The sequence below is a fragment of the Ambystoma mexicanum genome, chromosome 7q (assembly GCF_040938575.1).
Source record: "Ambystoma mexicanum isolate Mex_15411 chromosome 7q, UKY_AmexF1_1, whole genome shotgun sequence".
Classification (NCBI taxonomy): domain Eukaryota; kingdom Metazoa; phylum Chordata; class Amphibia; order Caudata; family Ambystomatidae; genus Ambystoma; species Ambystoma mexicanum.
The window spans coordinates 1,156,979,243-1,156,997,957 of record NC_090941.1 but is presented as its reverse complement, the minus strand read 5'-3'; the positions used below and the strand labels follow the sequence as shown (position 1 = coordinate 1,156,997,957).

The window sequence follows — 18,715 nt, the reverse complement described above, 5'->3', positions numbered from 1 at the left end:
TGCAACCGTATGCACAGTGAGTCCCAGGGAGATGCTGGTGGGACAGGTATTGCAACCTTATGCACAGTGAGCCCCAAGGAGATGCTGACAGGACAGGTATTGGGACCCTATGCACAGTGAGCCCCAGGGAGATGCTGACAGGGCAGGTATTGCAACCCTATGCACAATCAGCCCCAGGGAGATGCTGGTGGGACAGGTATTGCAACCCTATGCACAGTGAGCCCCAGGGAGATGCTGACGGGACAGTTATTGCAACCCTATGCACAGTGTGGCCCAGGCAGATGCTGACTGGACAGGTATTGCAACCCTATGCAGAGTGAGCCCCAGGGAGATGCTGACGGGACAGGTATTGCAACCCTATGCAGAATGAGCCCCAGGAAGATGCTGACGGGGCAGGTATTGGAACCCTATGCACAGTGAGCCTCAGGGAGATGCTGACGGGACAGGTATTGCAACCCTATGCAGAGTGAGCCCCAGGGAGATGCTGACGGGGCAGGTATAGCAACCCCATGCACAGTGAGGCCCAGGGAGATGCTGACTGGACAGGTATTGCAACCCTATGCAGAGTGAGCCCCAGGGAGATGCTAACGGGACAGGTATTGCAACCCAATGCACAGTGAGCGCCAAGGAGATGCTGACGGGGCAGGTATTGCAACCTTATGCACAGTGAGCGCCAAGGAGATGCTGACGGGGCAGGTATTGCAACCTTATGCACAGTGAGCAGCAAGGAGATGCTGACGGGACAGGTATTGCAACCCTATGCACAGTGAGCACCAAGGAGATGCTGACGGGACAGGTATTGCAACCCTATGCACAGTGAGCACCAAGGAGATGCTGACGGGACAGGTATTGCAACCCTATGCAGAATGAGCCCCAGGAAGATGCTGACGGGGCAGGTATTGGAACCCTATGCACAGTGAGCCTCAGGGAGATGCTGACGGGACAGGTATTGCAACCCTATACACAGTGAGCCTCAGGGAGATGCTGACTGGACAGGTATTGCAACCCTATGCACGGTGAGCCCCAGGGAGATGCTGACGGGACAGGTATTGCAACCCTACGCACAGTGAGCCCCAGGTAGATGCTGACGGGACAGGTATTGCAACCCTATGCACAGTGAGCCCCAGGGTGATGCTGACGGGACAGGTATTGCAACCCTATGTACAGTGAGCCCCAGGGAGATGCTGACAGGACAGGTATCGCAACCCTATGCACAGTGAGGCCCAGGGAGATGCTGACAGGACAGGTATTGCAATCCTATGCACAGTGAGCGCCAAGGAGATGCTGACGGGACAGGTATTGCAACCCTATGCACAGTGAGGCCAAGGGAGATGCTGACTGGACAGGTATTGCAACCCTATGCACAGTGAGTGCCAAGGAGATGCTGATGGGACAAGTATTGCAACCCTATGCACAGTGAGCCTCAGGGAGATGCTGACGGGACAGGTATTGCAACCCTATGCACAGTGAGCACCAAGGAGATGCTGACGGGACAGGTATTGCAACCCTATGCACACAGAGGCCCAGGGAGATGAGGATGGGACAGGTATTGGAACCCTATGCACAGTGAGGCCCAGGGAGATGCTGACGGGACAGGTATTGCAACCCTATACACAGTGAGCACCAGGGAGATGCTGACGGGACAGGTATTGCAACACTATGCACAGTGAGCCCCAGGAATATGCTTACAAGACAGGTATTGGAACCCTATGCACAGTGAGCCCCAGGGAGATGCTGACAAGACAGGTATTGCAACCCTATGCACAGTGAGCCCCAGGAAGATGCTGATGGGACAGGTATTGCAACCCTATGCACAGTGAGCAGCAAGGAGATGCTGACGGGACAGGTATTGCAACCCTATGCACACAGAGGCCCAGGGAGATGCGGATCGGACATGTATTGGAGCCCCATGCATAGTGACCCCGAATGAGATGCTGACGGGATAGGTATTGCAACACTATGCACAGTGAGCCCCAGGAATATGCTTACAGGACAGGTATTGGAGCCCTATGCACAGTAAGCCCCAGGGAGATGCTGACGGGACAGGTATTACAACCCTATGCACAGTGAGCATCAAGGAGATGCTGACAGGACAGGTATTGGAACCCTATGCACAGTGAGCCTCAGGGAGATGCTGACGGGACAAGTATTGCAACCCTATGCACAGTGAGCACCAGCGAGATGTGGATGGGACAGGTATTGGAACCCTATGCACAGTGAGCCCCAGGGAGATGCTGACAGGGCAGGTATTGCAACCTTATGCACAATCAGCCCTAGGGAGATGCTGGTGGGACAGGTATTGCAACCCTATGCACAGTGAGCCCCAGGGAGATGCTGACAGGACAGGTATTGCAATCCTATGCACAGTGAGGCCCAGGGAGATGCTGACGGGACAGGTATTGCAACCCTATGCAGAGTGAGCCCCGGGAAGATGCTGACGGGACAGGTATTGCAACCCTATGCAGAGTGATCCCCAGGGAGATGCTGACGGGGCAGGTATTGGAACCCTATGCACAGTGAGCCTCAGGGAGATGCTGACGGGACAGGTATTGCAACCCTATGCACATTGAGCACCAGGGAGATGTGGATGGGACAGGTATTGGAACCCTATGCACAGTGAGCCCCAGGGAGATGCTGACAGGACAGGTATTGCAACCGTATGCACAATCAGCCCCAGGGAGATGCTGGTGGGACAGGTATTGCAACCCTATGCACAGTGAGGCCCAGGGATATGTTGACAGGACAGGTATTGGAACCCTATGCAGAGTGAGGCCCAGGGAGATGCTGACAGGGCAGGTATTGCAACCCTATGCACAGTGAGGCCCAGGGAGATGCTGACGGGACAGGTATTGCAACCCTATGCAGAGTGAGCCCCATGGTGATGCTGACTGGACAGGTACTGCAACCCTATGCACAGTGAGGCCAAGGGAGATGCTGACGGGACAGGTACTGCAACCCTATGCACAGTGAGGCCCAGGGAGATGCTGACTGGACAGGTACTGCAACCCTATGCACAGTGAGGCCCAGGGAGATGCTGACTGGACAGGTACTGCAACCCTATGCACTGTGAGGCCCAGGGAGATGCTGACTGGACATGTACTGCAACCCTATGCACAGTGAGGCCCAGGGAGATGCTGACTGGACAGGTACTACAACCCTATGCACAGTGAGGCCCAGGGAGATGCTGACTGGACAGGTATTGCAACCCTATGCACAGTGAGCCTCAGGGAGATGTTGACGGGGCAGGTATTGCAACCCTATGCAAAGTGAGCCCCAGGGAGATGCTGACGGGACAGCTACTGCAACCTATGCACAGTGAGCCCCAGGGAGATGAGGATGGGACAGGTATTGCAACCCTATGAACAGTGAGGCCCAGGGAGATGCTGACTGGACAGGTACTGCAACCCTATGCACAGTCAGGCCCAGGGAGATGCTACCTGGACAGGTATTGCAACCCTATGCACAGTGAGCCTCAGGGAGATGCTGACAGGACACATACTGCAACCCTATGCACAGTGAGCCCCAGGGAGATGCTGGTGGGACAGGTATTGCAACCCTATGCACAGTGAGGCCCAGGGAGATGCTGACAGGACACATACTGCAACCCTATGCACAGTGAGGCCCAGGGAGATGCTTACAGGACAGGTATTGCAACCCTATGCAGAGTGAGCCCCAGGGAGATGCTGACAGGACAGGTATTGCAACGCTATGCACGGTGAGCCTCAGGGAGATGCTGACAGGACACATACTGCAACCCTATGCACAGTGAGGCCCAGGGAGATGCTTACAGGACAGGTATTGCAACCCTATCCACTGTGAGGCCCAGGGAGATGCTGACGGGACAGGTATTGCAACCCTATGCACAGTGAGGCCCAGGGAGATGCTGACGGGACTGGTACTGCAAACCTATGCACAGTGAGGCCCAGGGAGATGCTGACTGGACAGGTACTGCAACCCTATGCACAGTGAGCTTCAGAGGTATGCTGACAGGACAGGTATTGCAACCCTCTGCACAGTGAGCACCAGGGAGATGTGGATGGGACAGGTATTGGAACTCTATGCACAGTGAGCCCCAGAGAGATGCTGACAGGGCAGGTATTGCAACCCTATGCACAATCAGCCCCAGGGAGATGCTGGTGGGACAGGTATTGCAACCCTATGCACGGTGAGCCCCAGGGATATGTTGACAGGACAGGTATTGGAACCCTCTGCACAGTGAGCCCCAGGGAGATGCTGACAGGGCAGGTATTGCAACCCTATGCACAATCAGCCCCAGGGAGATGCTGGTGGGACAGGTATTGCAACCCTATGCACAGTGAGCCCCAGGGAGATGCTGACGGGACAGGTATTGCAACCCTATGCACAGTGAGGCCCAGGGAGATGCTGACTGGACAGGTATTGCAACCCTATGCAGAGTGAGCCCCAGGGAGATGCTGACGGGACAGGTATTGCAACCCTATGCACAATTAGCCCCAGGGAGATGCTGGTGGGACAGGTATTGCAACCCTATGCATGGTGAGCCCCAGGGAGATGCTGACGGGACAGGTATTGCAACCCTCTGCACAGTGAGGCCCAGGGAGATGCTGGTGGGACAGGTATTGCAACCCTATGCACAGTGAGCCCCAGGGATATGTTGACAGGACAGGTATTGGAACCCTATGCACAGTGAGCCCCAGGGAGATGCTGACAGGGCAGGTATTGCAACACTATGCACAATCAGCCCCAGGGAGATGCTGGTGGGACAGGTATTGCAACCCTATGCACAGTGAGCCCCAGGGAGATGCTGACGGGACAGGTGTTCCAACCCTATGCACAGTGAGGCCCAGGGAGATGCTGACTGGACAGGTATTGCAACCCTATGCACAGTGAGCCCCAGGGAGATGCTGACGGGGCAGGTATTGGAACCCTATGCACAGTGAGCCTCAGGGAGATGCTGACGGGGCAGGTATTGCAACCCTATGCACAGTGAGCCCCAGGGAGATGCTGACAGGACAGGTATTGCAACCCTATGCCCAGTGAGGCCCAGGGAGATGCTGACGGGACAGGTATTGCAACCCTATGCAGAGTGATCCCTAGGGTGATGCTAACGGGACAGGTATTGCAACCCTATGCAGAGTGAGCCCCAGGGATATGCTGACAGGGCAGGTATTGGAACCCTATGCACAGTGAGCCTCAGGGAGATGCTGACGGGACAGGTATTGCAACCCTATGCACAGTGAGCACCAGGGAGATGTGGATGGGACAAGTATTGGAACGCAATGCACAGTGAGCCCCAGGGAGATGCTGACAGGGCAGGTATTGCAACCCTATGCACAATCAGCCCCAGGGAGATGCTGGTGGGACAGGTATTGCAACCTTATGCACAGTGAGCCTCAGGGAGATGCTGACAGGACAGGTATTGCAACCCTATGCACAGTGAGGCCCAGGGAGATGCTGGTCGGACAGGTATTGCAACCCTATGCACAGTGAGCCACAGGGAGATGCTGACAGGACAGGTATTGGAACCCTATGCACAGTGAGCCCCAGGGAGATGCTGACAGGGCAGGTATTGCAACCCTATGCACAATCAGCCCCAGGGAGATGCTGGTGGGACAGGTATTGCAACCCTATGCACAGTGAGCCCCAGGGAGATGCTGACGGAACAGTTATTGCAACCCTATGCACAGTGAGGCCCAGGGAGATGCTGACTGGACAGGTATTGCAACCCTATGGAGAGTGAGCCCCAGGGAGATGCTGACGGGACAGGTATTGCAACCCTATGCAGAGTGAGCCCCAGGGAAATGCTGACGGGGCAGGTATTGGAACCCTATGCACAGTGAGCCTCAGGGAGATGCTGACGGGACAGGTATTGCAACCCTATGCACAGTGAGCACCAGGGAGATGTGGATGGGACAAGTATTGGAACGCAATGCACAGTGAGCCCCAGGGAGATGCTGACAGGGCAGGTATTGCAACCCTATGCACAATCAGCCCCAGGGAGATGCTGGTGGGACAGGTATTGCAACCTTATGCACAGTCAGCCTCAGGGAGATGCTGACAGGACAGGTATTGCAACCCTATGCACAGTGAGGCCCAGGGAGATGCTGGTGGGACAGGTATTGCAACCCTATGCACAGTGAGCCACAGGGAGATGCTGACAGGACAGGTATTGGAACCCTATGCACAGTGAGCCCCAGGGAGATGCTGACAGGGCAGGTATTGCAACCCTATGCACAATCAGCCCCAGGGAGATGCTGGTGGGACAGGTATTGCAACCCTATGCACAGTGAGCCCCAGGGAGATGCTGACGGAACAGTTATTGCAACCCTATGCACAGTGAGGCCCAGGGAGATGCTGACTGGACAGGTATTGCAACCCTATGCAGAGTGAGCCCCAGGGAGATGCTGACGGGACAGGTATTGCAACCCTATGCAGAGTGAGCCCCAGGGAAATGCTGACGGGGCAGGTATTGGAACCCTATGCACAGTGAGCCTCAGGGAGATGCTGACGGGACAGGTATTGCAACCCTATGCACAGTGAGCCCCAGGGAGATGCTGACAGGGCAGGTATTGGAACCCTATGCACAGTGAGCTTCAGGGATCTGCTGACGGGACAGGTATTGCAACCCTATGCAGAGGCAGCCCCAGGGAGTTGTGGATGGGACAGGTATTGGAACTCTATGCACAGTGAGCCCCAGGGAGATGCTGACAGGGCAGGTATTGCAACCCTATGCACAATCAGCCCCAGGGAGATGCTGGTGGGACAGGTATTGCAACCCCATGCACGGTGAGCCCCAGGGAGATGCTGGTGGCACAGGTATTGCAACCTTATGCACAGTGAGCCCCAAGGAGATGCTGACAGGACAGGTATTGGGACCCTATGCACAGTGAGCCCCAGGGAGATGCTGACAGGGCAGGTATTGCAACCCTATTCACAATCAGCCCCAGGGAGATGCCGGTGGGACAGGTATTGCAACCTTATGCACAGTGAGCCCCAGGGAGATGCTGACAGGACAGTTATTGCAACTCTATGCACAGTGAGGCCCAGGGAGATGCTCACTGGACAGGTATTGCAACCCTATGCAGAATGAGCCCCAGGGAGATGCTGACGGGACAGGTATTGCAACCCTATGCAGAGTGAGCCCCAGGAAGATGCTAACGGGGCAGGTATTGGAACCCTATGGACAGTGAGCCTCAGGGAGATGCTGACGGGACAGGTATTGCAACCCTATGCAGAGTGAGCCCCAGGGAGATGCTGATGGGGCAGGTATTGCAACCCTATGCACAGTGAGGCCCAGGGAGATGCTGACTGGACAGGTATTGCAACCCTATGCAGAGTGAGCCCCAGGGAGATGCTGACGGGACAGGTATTGCAACCCTATGCAGAGTGAGCCCCAGGGAGTTGCTGACGGGGCAGGTATTGGAACCCTATGCACAGTGAGCCTCAGGGAGATGCTGACGGGACAGGTATTGCAACCCTATGCAGAGTGAGCACCAGGGCGATGCTGACGGGGCAGGTATTGGAACCCTATGCACAGTGAGACTCAGGGATATGCTGACGGGACAGGTATTGCAACCCTATGCAGAGTGAGCCCCAGGGAGATGCTGACGGGGCAGGTATTGGAACCCTATGCACAGTGAGGCCCAGGGAGTTGTTGACGGGGCAGGTATTGCAACCCTATGCACAGTGAGCCCCAGGTAGATGTTGATGGGACAGGTATTGCAACCCTATGCACAGTGAGCGCCAGGGAGATTTGGATGGGACAGGTATTGCAACCCTAAGCACAGTGAGCACCAGGGAGATGTGGATGGGACAGGTATCGCAGGTTGTCACATAGTAAGGCCCAGGGGGTGCTTACCTGCTTATGCACAATGGTCTCTCGTGTGGGCTGTTCAGACAGGTGTTGCATCTGTATGCATAGTGCCCCTGAGAGGTACATATGAAACGTGTGTTACAACGTGTGCACAATAACACCCACGGAGTGCTCACCTGCTTGTGCACGTTCAGCCTAATGACACAAGAGGTAGATCCCTGTGCACATTGTTCCTGGGGGTGGGGGGTTCATGCACCAGGCATTTGAGGCATGTGCGCAGTGAGGGATGATCAGTGGGCCCCAGTCAGGTCATAAGGAGACAGGTGAAAGCAGATCAGGGGGTCCTCACATGCTATACTCAGTGATAGGTTAGAGACAGAGGTGTAAGATGCCACTGCACTCTGAGACCCATTGAGCTGGTAATGGAACAGTTACTGGAGACCTGTGATAGGTGCACTGTTGTGGTATGGATGAGTGATGAACTAGTGGCAAGGATAATCTGAACCACTGCACAGAATGTAGTGCCTGATTCTTAATGTATTGTTGAATGTATTAATGTTGTATTGTTGAACAGATGTCCTACTACGGAACTATCTCTATTGGGACCCCACCCCAAGACTTTAATGTGATCTTCGACACCGGCTCCTCCAACCTATGGGTGCCCTCCGTCTACTGCTCCAGTGTTTCCTGCTGTGAGTATACTCTGTGGGCCCTCGTTAGAGACTCACACACTAAACCCACATCAACCTTTGTATGATGCTTTCCGTCATGTGCCTTCCCTCATTCACCTCCCTAATAAATATACACTTCTGCCCCAGACATCAGGCTACCTTTCCATCCATTGGTGTACCCCCACCAAACCATTGTCCATTCCATTTATGCATGCTTAAGCACTGGACATCAGGCCCGCTTTCCATGAGAGGACAGCAGCCTCCCCTAAGCACAATCCATTCCAGTCATGGACGCTTAAGCTATGGACATCAGGCTATCTTTCCATCCATTTGTGTAGCAACACCTAACTCTTATCCATTCCAGTCATGCACTGTTCAGCCCCGGACATCAGGTTACCTCTTCCATCCATTTGTGTAGCAACACCTAACTCTTATCCATTCCAGTCATGCACTGTTCAGCCCTGGACATCAGGTTACCTCTTCCATCCATTTGTGTAGCAACACCTAACTCTTATCCATTCCAGTCATGCACTGTTCAGCCCCGGACATCAGGTTACCTCTTCCATCCATTTGTGTAGCAACACCTAACTCTTATCCATTCCAGTGATGCACTCGACAGCACCGGACATCAGGTCAGCTTCCATGAACTTTCCACTGTTGCACCCCCCTAAAATCCATCCATTCCAGTCATGCAGGTTTAAGCCTTAGTCCTCTGCCTCCTGAACACTTTATATGCGGTTCTGGAAGGACCTCCGGCGACCACACCCATTAACCCTAAGATGTGTCCTACATGCTGCAGCACGACTCCTCAATCCCACCACATCACACCTGATCCTCATAGAACTGCACTAGCTCCCACTGCAAGCACACACCCCCATCCATCAAACCCTGCTGTAAGACCTAGAAGGCTGTCACCCAGAAATCCCTATGCTTCTTGCAGAGATGCTCAACGTCTCCAGAAGAGTGTGATCCACCAGACGTAAAGACACGCACAGACTTGAGCTCTGCCAGTGCAAGAAGGAAAGATAAAGAAGACAGGCCTTCTCTCTGTGCACCCCCAAACTCTGAATTCTAACCCCAACCAACACACAATTTGCCCATTCACTTCTGCATTTCGGGAAGGAGCTCAAGAGCCTCCTCTTCAAGGAATGGCTCCTCCCTAACACCTAGGTACACACACCTCCACTCCCCACCTAACCTGAGTGATCTGCTCCCCCATGTTCCATTCCCTGGTTGAACTTAGCGATGTTTCTAGCTCAAAAGTCACCTAAATCCTCATTGTGAGATATAGACGAAAGCTCCCCATTGAGGGTTGAAATGTAAGGGATATGAGGTTTAGTTGAATCTTTATAAGTTCCATGCGGTGTCTGGTGGCAAATCTAGCAATGCCACTGTTTTTCATCTAGCCTGGCCGACCAAACCGTATTAATGCTTTGGAAACTCTACAATAATGCAGAGGTTGGCCATGTAGGCTTTTATTAAAAGAGCAATGTCAAGCATCTGTATTGTTCGTCAAATTTCTTTATAGTTGCGGTGAACTTAAAAGTGGGTGATGCCTTTTGATCCAATACCGAAGACTTATTTATAGATGATGTAAAATAAACACCTAAATAGCTAAAAATATTCCAGAACTTCCGTCATTTTTTCATGCAAATACCATCAAATTACAATGGGCCTCATCAGGAGCTGGGCGGTATCCTGGTGTTAAATCCGCCAGAATACTGCCCAACGCAATTACCATTGCCGCCACTTGGTGCAGCGGTATTACCTCCAGATCACAAGTGGTGCCGGCGGTGCAGATCGCCATTTATTTTTTAGTCCATAGCACTCAATGGGGCATTTTCAGTGCAATTAGCGCAGCGGTAATTGTGCCACAGTAATTGCACCGAAAATGGGTACAAAGTTGGTGCATTCACCTCCAGCTCAGAGGTAGACGTGAATCCTCTGACTTTCCCCAAAACTCGTCAATGCGCAGTGCGGCAATGCGGTGATAATGCTATTACGGCTGCATTTTTACTGCACCGCCAAACTCCTGATGAGGCCCAAGAACTTTTTCTCTTAGATATCTTCACCTCCAATGAGACTCCTGAAGAGAAATGAGCTACTGTATTGCTACTGTAAGTTGTTAATGGAAAACAACTTTTGTGACATCAAACAATACTACGTCATCAGCGTATAAACCAAACTTTGCAGGGACATTTCTGGCTTCAGTGCGTGTGTTTACACTATCAGTAGAATCATTTCTTAAATTCGTATTTATCCGTATGAGAATCTCAAAAGGAGCCGGTATCAGGAACTCACGCTCTACGTCATTTATATTCAGTAAAATACCCCGGGCACTCGTGTCAAGGCTGCACATAAGGGAGACAGGAAATGCACAGGTTTATTTCTCCCTTTCTCTTCATTCCTGTAACCTTAAATCAGAAGCCTGCTGTTTCGCATGCACAGCTAGGCTTCATCAGGGCACATCACTGCATATTGTCACCGTAACTACACTTCCACGTTTCCCTAGCAGCACACAGGTGGGTCACACTTGATCATTTCCATTCTACTTTCCTCTCAAATGCCTACTTTTCTGAATAGACTACAACTCAAACACCCCTTGAAAACAGCATAATCGAAAACAGACAATATCAGCTTATCCTTAAAAACATCATTCATTTTAGAAAAGAGGACCTCTGTGTGGTTCATTATCAACACATTTCAAGTAACCTCACAACTTTACACAACAAATAGCCCTGTGATACATTCTTATTCACATGTGTTCACCATATTCCCTATGGCAGCACACGTCAGAGCATCATATATGTCACATACGTCACATGTCACATGTCTCCGAATACCTTATAGCAACTATCACGTTTCCAGATTAAGCTAGATTGTGATAAGAACTTGGAGGAGACGAATATTTCAAAATATTAAGCAATGGCTGGTCTTGTACCCACAGCGAACCACAACAAATTTAACCCTGCAAGCTCCTCGACCTTCCAATCCACAAACCAACCTTTGGATGTTGCCTACGGCACTGGGAGCATGACAGGAGTCCTGGGATACGACACTGTGCAGGTAAGTGGACCAGACATCCCTTGCTGCGGGATGAACATTGGTGAACTACTCAAGGCTGCGGTTCACAATGCTGAGTAGCGCGAGTGTGACCGGCCCTGTGCTTCTTCCCCTTAGGTCGGCAGCATCGTGGACACTAGACAGGAGTTCGGCCTGGCCTACACCGAGGCCAATTTTTTCTACTATATGCACTTCGACGGCATCCTGGGGCTGGGGTACCCGAGCATTGCTTCCGATGGAGCCACCCCAGTCTTTGACAACATGTGGAGCCAGGGTCTGCTCTCGCAGGATCTCTTCTCCGTCTACCTGAGCGCGTGAGTCACAGCTGTCCACCTTATGGTCACGGGTAAGCATGGGAGATAATATGAACAAGGGTGCTGAGAAGAGTTTGATGAATTGTAATGGGGCACAAAGTTCTGAACTGTTCAGCAAAAGTCTGGCCTCCTTTCTGGCACCAGGAAGCCACACTTCAAAGGAATGACATGAACAGGGGACTTGTTCAACAAGACACAACATTCAGACACTAAAGCCATTGGGGACATGTAGACATACTAAACTAAGCACAGCTCTGAGTGAAACTGATTCACAGCTTAGTGTCCTTTAATACTTGGAAATACACAAGGGCATTGCCCCGGCACAAGGTCGAGCGATGGCCGTGGGATGCCAGACCTCACCATGGACAATCTGTGCCTGCCCTGGGAGAAGCAGACCTGGGACGACCGTCCATGGTGCTCTACTCTAGGTGTAATACAACTCCCATCAGCCCTACCCTGCAGAGTCAATGGTGAGGGATCAAGGGGGTCGTAGTCCAAAATATATGAGTGCCACAGTCTGCAGGCCCCTACCATGTTCAATTGAGCTGCAGAGGTAGGTCAAGGCAGGGCAGCACAGGGGATATATCCAATTGAAGACACTCTTAATTGGAAAAAACATTCGTTTTTCCATTTTCATTAAAGTTTTAAAGAACAGAGGTGAAAAAGAAAGAAAAAATAGCTCACAAGGTGAGAGGAAACTGGATCATCCTGTAAATACAGTAACATAGAGCAGGTCTGGTGACGTAATACACAGTATCTGCATCATCTAAACACAGAGAGACACATAGACAATATGTCAGGAGTCACCAGAATAAGCTAAAATGAGCGGTCACTGCAGGTTCCAATAGTTGGCCCCTAATGAAACAGACAGACATAAGTTACTGAAATTGCATATGCTGTCTAAGATGGCAAAGCACATGACACCCCAAGGGAGGCAACAGTCCAAACGCAAGCAAAATGCCCCAGGGGCGAGAGATTGGGCTTGGGGACAGGTAGTAGAGGGAGGAAATAAATGGGAGTGAGATACTAAGTCAAGTGCATCTCGGGAGGATAGCTCAGGGGCTACGTGCTCGTCTTGGAAGCAAGACGACGTGGAGCAACACAGGTTTGATCCCCGGGTCTGTGCCTCTGGGTATTAAGCATGTTATAAATAACCAGTTACAACTGTAGGATGTACCCCACGGAAGAGTTTGTATTCATGGATAACCTTCTCCCTCGTCGAGTGCATAACAAGGCTCCCGTTCCAGTCTTCGCATCGTGGCTTTCTTGCTGTTTTGCAAACTTTGAGTATTTCCTTTTTATCTCTGAGCAAGGAATGATAGCCCCACAATAGAAAACATCAAGAGGAACGATGACATCATGAGGGAGGCTCACCGATCGGTAATGTCCCCCACAACCGGCAAGACGGAGTCCTTTGGGATCAAACAATCAGAGATCAAATTAAATGTGAGATGGCACACGATTTTAAGTTTTGAATTAAGATAGCCGCATGGTCTTTCCATGCCACTGAGTGCGGTTTGTAAAATAGCAATTGGTAAGTTGTACTGGGAGATGGCCAGACTGGTAATGACCAGTGTAGGACCAGGATCCTCCGTTCTTGTGATCTCCTTTCTGGATGTCATATAGTGGACGGGCCAGTCATGCACTAAGTGTCCTTTGCTGCTGGTTCCAGAGCCTGAAGGTCAAGAAGAGGTTCATCTTCTTACACTGGATGCCCCTCTTCCAGACTGGCCATCCCTGTGGGCAATTCTTGTCTCTTCATGACACTGGGTCCATTCACACGCAACCGCCAACACACCATTGAACTTTGAAAGTGTGAGCCCGGGACACCATGTCTAAGATTGTTTCATTTATCTCTGTGTTGGGTCCCTGAGTGGAGTGTTGCCAACCTGGCCTCTGTGTTCTAACTTTTACCCAAAATGGGCCCTTTGGTCCCTCTAATAGTTCCAGAGAACTAGATCTAGGAAATTGGAGATTGGAGTGGGCATTGGGGATCCACTCTCCTGCTATCTCCAGTGCAGCACTCACTCCGCAATTGACCACCAATGGGACAGCCTTTACACTGCACAATATATGAGGGACAGGAGCCTATGGCAATAGTCTGGCAGAGCTCCATAAGGGTCTTTTTGCAGCCTTTGGGTTTTTAATCCATGCGAGACTCTGCGTTCCAATCCCGAATGTGACCCCCTCCATAACAGGATCTCTTTAAGAGTCATAGTATGATGGCAAACTGAAAGACATCGCCAAATGACCTGGGTTGCACTCGTGTTGCTGCTGCACCTCTTCACATGGTTCACATCATTGGTTTCGAATGACTCCTTCATCAGGTCATAGCGTGTAGACATCCAGCTTAGAAAGCCCGCCATCAAAGCTGTCCATGTTCGTGGAGTTTCGAGCAGGGCTTTCAAACTCGTGGTGAGCCCACTTCAGGCAGAGTGGAGATGCCGCGCTTCGGGGTCCAATTCGGTCAATTAATCGTTGCTAAATGTGCATAGATAACTTGCTCCTTCTTGCGCGTGAGTCAGTTCCCCTTATGCAAGAAACTCATTGCATAACATGAGAGCTGGCTTACATAGTACAATCGCAAATTCTGAAGTGGCCACCCTTACAGGATTACCCTGAGCCGACAAGCTCAGTGAGTAGCCTAGCTCCCCTCTCACTAGGGTAAGTGGCTTGGTGCTTTGTACTCGTGATCACTCACAGCTATCATCAGAAGTATAACACACATACATGTTGAAGGTCCTGTGCAGTATCACTCATGCCAAGGGTCATTCCACTATCGTATTTCATTGCCAATTTGCAGTTCTAATGGCTCTTCACTTTAAACGCTGACATTATACAGTGTGTAAGGGAGGCACTGTTCAGAACACGATGAGCTCAGAGTTCTGTATCACACTGGTCCTCCATACCACCTCCCGGGACCTGCCCTGCCCTCCATCATGGAGATCGGTCTCTCAGTACAGCACTCTGCGCATGCCTGGGAGTTACCATGTCATTTTCATCCCAACAACCTCTTCACCACCAGCCGCACAATGGGCATTACAATGAACATAGAGAGTAAAATGTTGTGAAACCAAAATGTGGTGTTATTTACTATAGTGGCTTTGCAACACTTTAGCAGCCACTGTGCAGAACACACATGTTTGTTAGACAGTTACACCGGTCTGGGATAGTTGTGACACTGCAGCAACTAAGTAACTGGAACCAAACTAGGATAAAAGATAATCTGCCCACATTGCAGTCTTCATCAAGCGTCGACATGTGTTTCGGGATAACGTTTGAGCTTCTTCAGGGTTTAAGTATATAAAAGCAGCTTCTCATCTGAGATTCCATAGTGCGCCACTTACTCAGGTGGTGTTATCTGCAACAGTGTTTTCTACTAAAAAGTCTAAAGACGCAGTACAATAATAAATTGTTGTTTCCCCCAATTGTTTCAAATTAACAGGGATCGTGTATAAATCAGGTGCAGCTCTTTTAATATATGTATGGGTTTGTACTGAGAGATAGGGGGTTTAACACTGGTGATCATATAACCCTCACTCCCACTTCAGCTATGTGCAAAAAAAACAGCAGCATGACAGCCATGCTATTTACGCAGAGACTCACAGTGCTGACCACATATCCACCTCCGTGCACCTTCTATGACCGGTTTCCTTCCATGACCCTGATCGGTTGTCAAGCTCTGTTGATCTTGCGTTCCTCCTCCTTCCTGCATGTCGTGGTGTCCCTTCCCTCATTGCTCCAGCTCACATCACCCACCTCGCCTGCCAGGTTTCCATCCTCCACCCATCCCTTCCCGCACTGAGTGACGCACTAGTGTGACAGGGCTCTCGTACTCTAGCCATACGCATTGATGGATGTGTACTGTGTTGGTTGTCTCCATTGTATACCTGTATTACACCAAACTATGCTCTCTCTTCTCTTCAAAAAGCAATGGAGCCAGTGGAAGTGTGGTGATCTTCGGAGGCTATGACACGTCTTACTACACCGGAAACCTCAACTGGGTGCCTCTCTCTTCCAAGGGGTACTGGCAGATCAACATGGATAGGTATGTTCCGCCTACTACACTGCGCCCAGAATAGCCGTGGTTGGCATGGAGAGGTAGAAGGCTCCTAAAACATGTACATGGCGAAGGCAGATGTGCTGTGGGCGGGGCTGGCCATGGCATGCAGAATGTGTGTAAGGTGTACAGATGCTCAATTCCACAAGAGAAGAGGAAGAGTTTGGCAACAGCTGTGCAGCAGTCACACCATGTGGGTGTTTAGGACCCTCTTAATTTACACACTTTACAGACAGTGCTGCTGCCACGACTGAGCTACTTGGACACATCGGATTAGAATTCCCCTCGAAAATTCGATACTTGTGATTTATGAGGCAAAGAATGTTGACATGTGTAGTTTGATGGGAACATCTCGACTTCTAGTGTTAACACAGAGCGCTATTCGGTGTCACTTAATAAAAGCGACGCAGTGCATAGACCATTTTCTTTTCTGGCCTAACCAATATTCATAACAACCAGCTATCTGCCCCTCCCCCACGAAGTCTTAACTGAGGTCACCCACACCTGTGTCCTCCATTTCACCCATGCGACCCTCTCAAACTGAATTACTCTGAAATGTTTGCCCCTCCCAACTCTAGAAGGTGAATGCCAGCCTGCCTACATAAAGGAAACCTCAGCATCCTTACACTGCCTCTATCACACCTCGTCAACACTTCCTCACCTAAAGCACTGCACTCTCCCATTCACACCCTCCATAGACCAGTACACGCTTCCTTAACTACAACACCCTCTGCAGCTTTGACCCTGGAAGAGAGCTCCACGCAATGTCCATTGGAAGTCAATGAGCTTTATTGTAAGTCATCAAGCACAGACCCGCAGCATAACCATGCATCACGCAGGCCATGCCTTCTGCTTGGAACTATATCACACAGTGGTGTTCCACATGGAAAATAGCTATTTACATCTATCAAGACAACTTCACAACAGACCCATTTTGAAAACATTATGGATGGTGAGGCGTCCCCTGACTCAAAGACTTCCAAAAGTTTGCAACTACCGAGAGTCTACCAGACATCTCACCCCAATCACATACTGTCTTCAACTCAGTCTGGCGTCATATCCTTCCCGAATCTAGTCTCATCCCAGATCTGTGGTCTCCCTTCTACATTATCCCCTACTATATCCCGGCAGCGATATCTCTGTAGCACCAGCAGCCCCCATCATGTAATCAACTGGGTCAGCTCCAAAGAGAAGCTGGACACATCCATTTTGATACCTGTAGAAGCTCTACCTTTTCCCACCCATCCTACCATTTGCATGACCCAAGGTCTGCACCACTGCTGTGGCTCTGGCCTCCTGCTGAACTCCTGCACAATTACAAACAGATATATCTCAAGGTCAGTGGTATTCATGGCTTAGTCCCTACCGTGTCCTCCTTATTAACTGCCTGTAAGAGTAGGAGAGTATAAGTGACATTTGCACCTGGGGAAGGGTGCGAGCCAATCAGGTGGCTGCAACAGCGGGCGATAATACACATTCTCTGCACACTGCTTCAAGACCCCCTGAGGCCCTCCCCACGGTGGTGCCATTTTAAAAAAGTGTTTAATGTGGGTAGCCAACAGACTGGGGCCTACCTAGGCTAGGGCTGGCGGCCCATTACTGGCCCTATCTGCCCCCCCCCCCACAGCGGGGGTGAAAACCATATTAATCACAGAAGATCACAAGATCCTCCTTGGTCCCTGCTCCCCTTCAATGCCCCATTTCCTCAACCAACTAGTTGCATCCTTCACTCACACCCTCAAACATACACTGCCACCTCCAGTGCAACTTCAGCATTTCCTCCTAAGCAGTTGGTGCTGATGAAATATTATGTGGTCGGCCCCCGTCCCCTCGAAGATCCTCCCTTCATCTCTTGCAGCCATCAACTGGCACCTTCAAACAGTCATGCATGGGTGAGGCCTACCCCGTGCGCTTACCTGAAGGAGCACCAGCCCCCTCTCTTATCAAGAACCCAGCTGGCACTCTCCTGGTCAAAATCCAGTGGTTCAGACTTAGGGTCATGCAAATGGTAGGGTGGGTGTGAGATTCCCTTGCTCTCACTGAAACCCCGAGTTTTCCCATATCCACACCACAGCCAGGCAAGGGAACTGGTGGGTTTGACGAGGATCAGAGAAGGCTGAGCATTACTGGGGCAGAGGGTAAGTATAGAGGACATGCGCTAGCGGGCAGAGAGACAGAACACCCGGCATGGAAGTGGGGGAATGGGATGTGTACGTGTGGAAAACTGGCAGGTATTGGGAGAGTGGGAGGACTTAGCAAAAACAACCCATTGATGACATTAACATCATCACTAAAGGAGAACATTCCAGTAATGTTGCTCCTTTTGAGTCAAAATTAATGCATAACCACCAGGACAATACTACCCACCATTAAACTAACATTGAGACTTTAAACTGCCTATTCAGAAGGGCACCGTGACATCATGTGCACATCCTGCCCTGTGTCAACTCCCATTTTCTCCAGAAAATCAGGTCATATCCGGGTGAGCTTCATGGAGCTGAGACAGTAAACCCATGTAGCCGGGGTTAAGAGTGTGACCATGGGATGTGTGAGCCTAGCACAGACCACAGTTCTGCCAGGAGGGGGTGTAGGTGTTCTTTCCACTTATGAGGCTGCAGAGGACGTGGGGGGGGGGCACCATCATTCAGTTCACCTCCAGCTGGATAACGTGTAGCTTTGCACCTCCCAGAATGCAACATCGATCTGCACCAGGAGAGGGAGTCAATGAGCACTGGCGAAGCCATTAAGCATAGGCTTGCATAATAGCCTGGCACTTAAGGGGTTAAGAGGCCGGGTACACATGATGCTGACGGTC

The 18,715-nt window shown here is 51.1% G+C and overlaps 1 protein-coding gene across 2 annotated transcripts in view; it reads left to right on the top strand.

Annotated features, from left to right (window-relative positions):
• The window catches only part of LOC138528288 (pepsin A-like), a 76,259-nt gene that overhangs the window by 41,100 nt on the left and 16,444 nt on the right, over positions 1–18,715 (top strand). For both annotated transcript variants that reach the window (XM_069639750.1, XM_069639751.1), the window contains exons 3-6: positions 8,367–8,484; positions 11,411–11,529; positions 11,644–11,840; positions 15,772–15,888. In XM_069639750.1, coding sequence (XP_069495851.1) covers positions 8,367–8,484; positions 11,411–11,529; positions 11,644–11,840; positions 15,772–15,888 — 551 coding nt within the window. The remainder of the gene's footprint in view (positions 1–8,366; positions 8,485–11,410; positions 11,530–11,643; positions 11,841–15,771; positions 15,889–18,715) is intronic.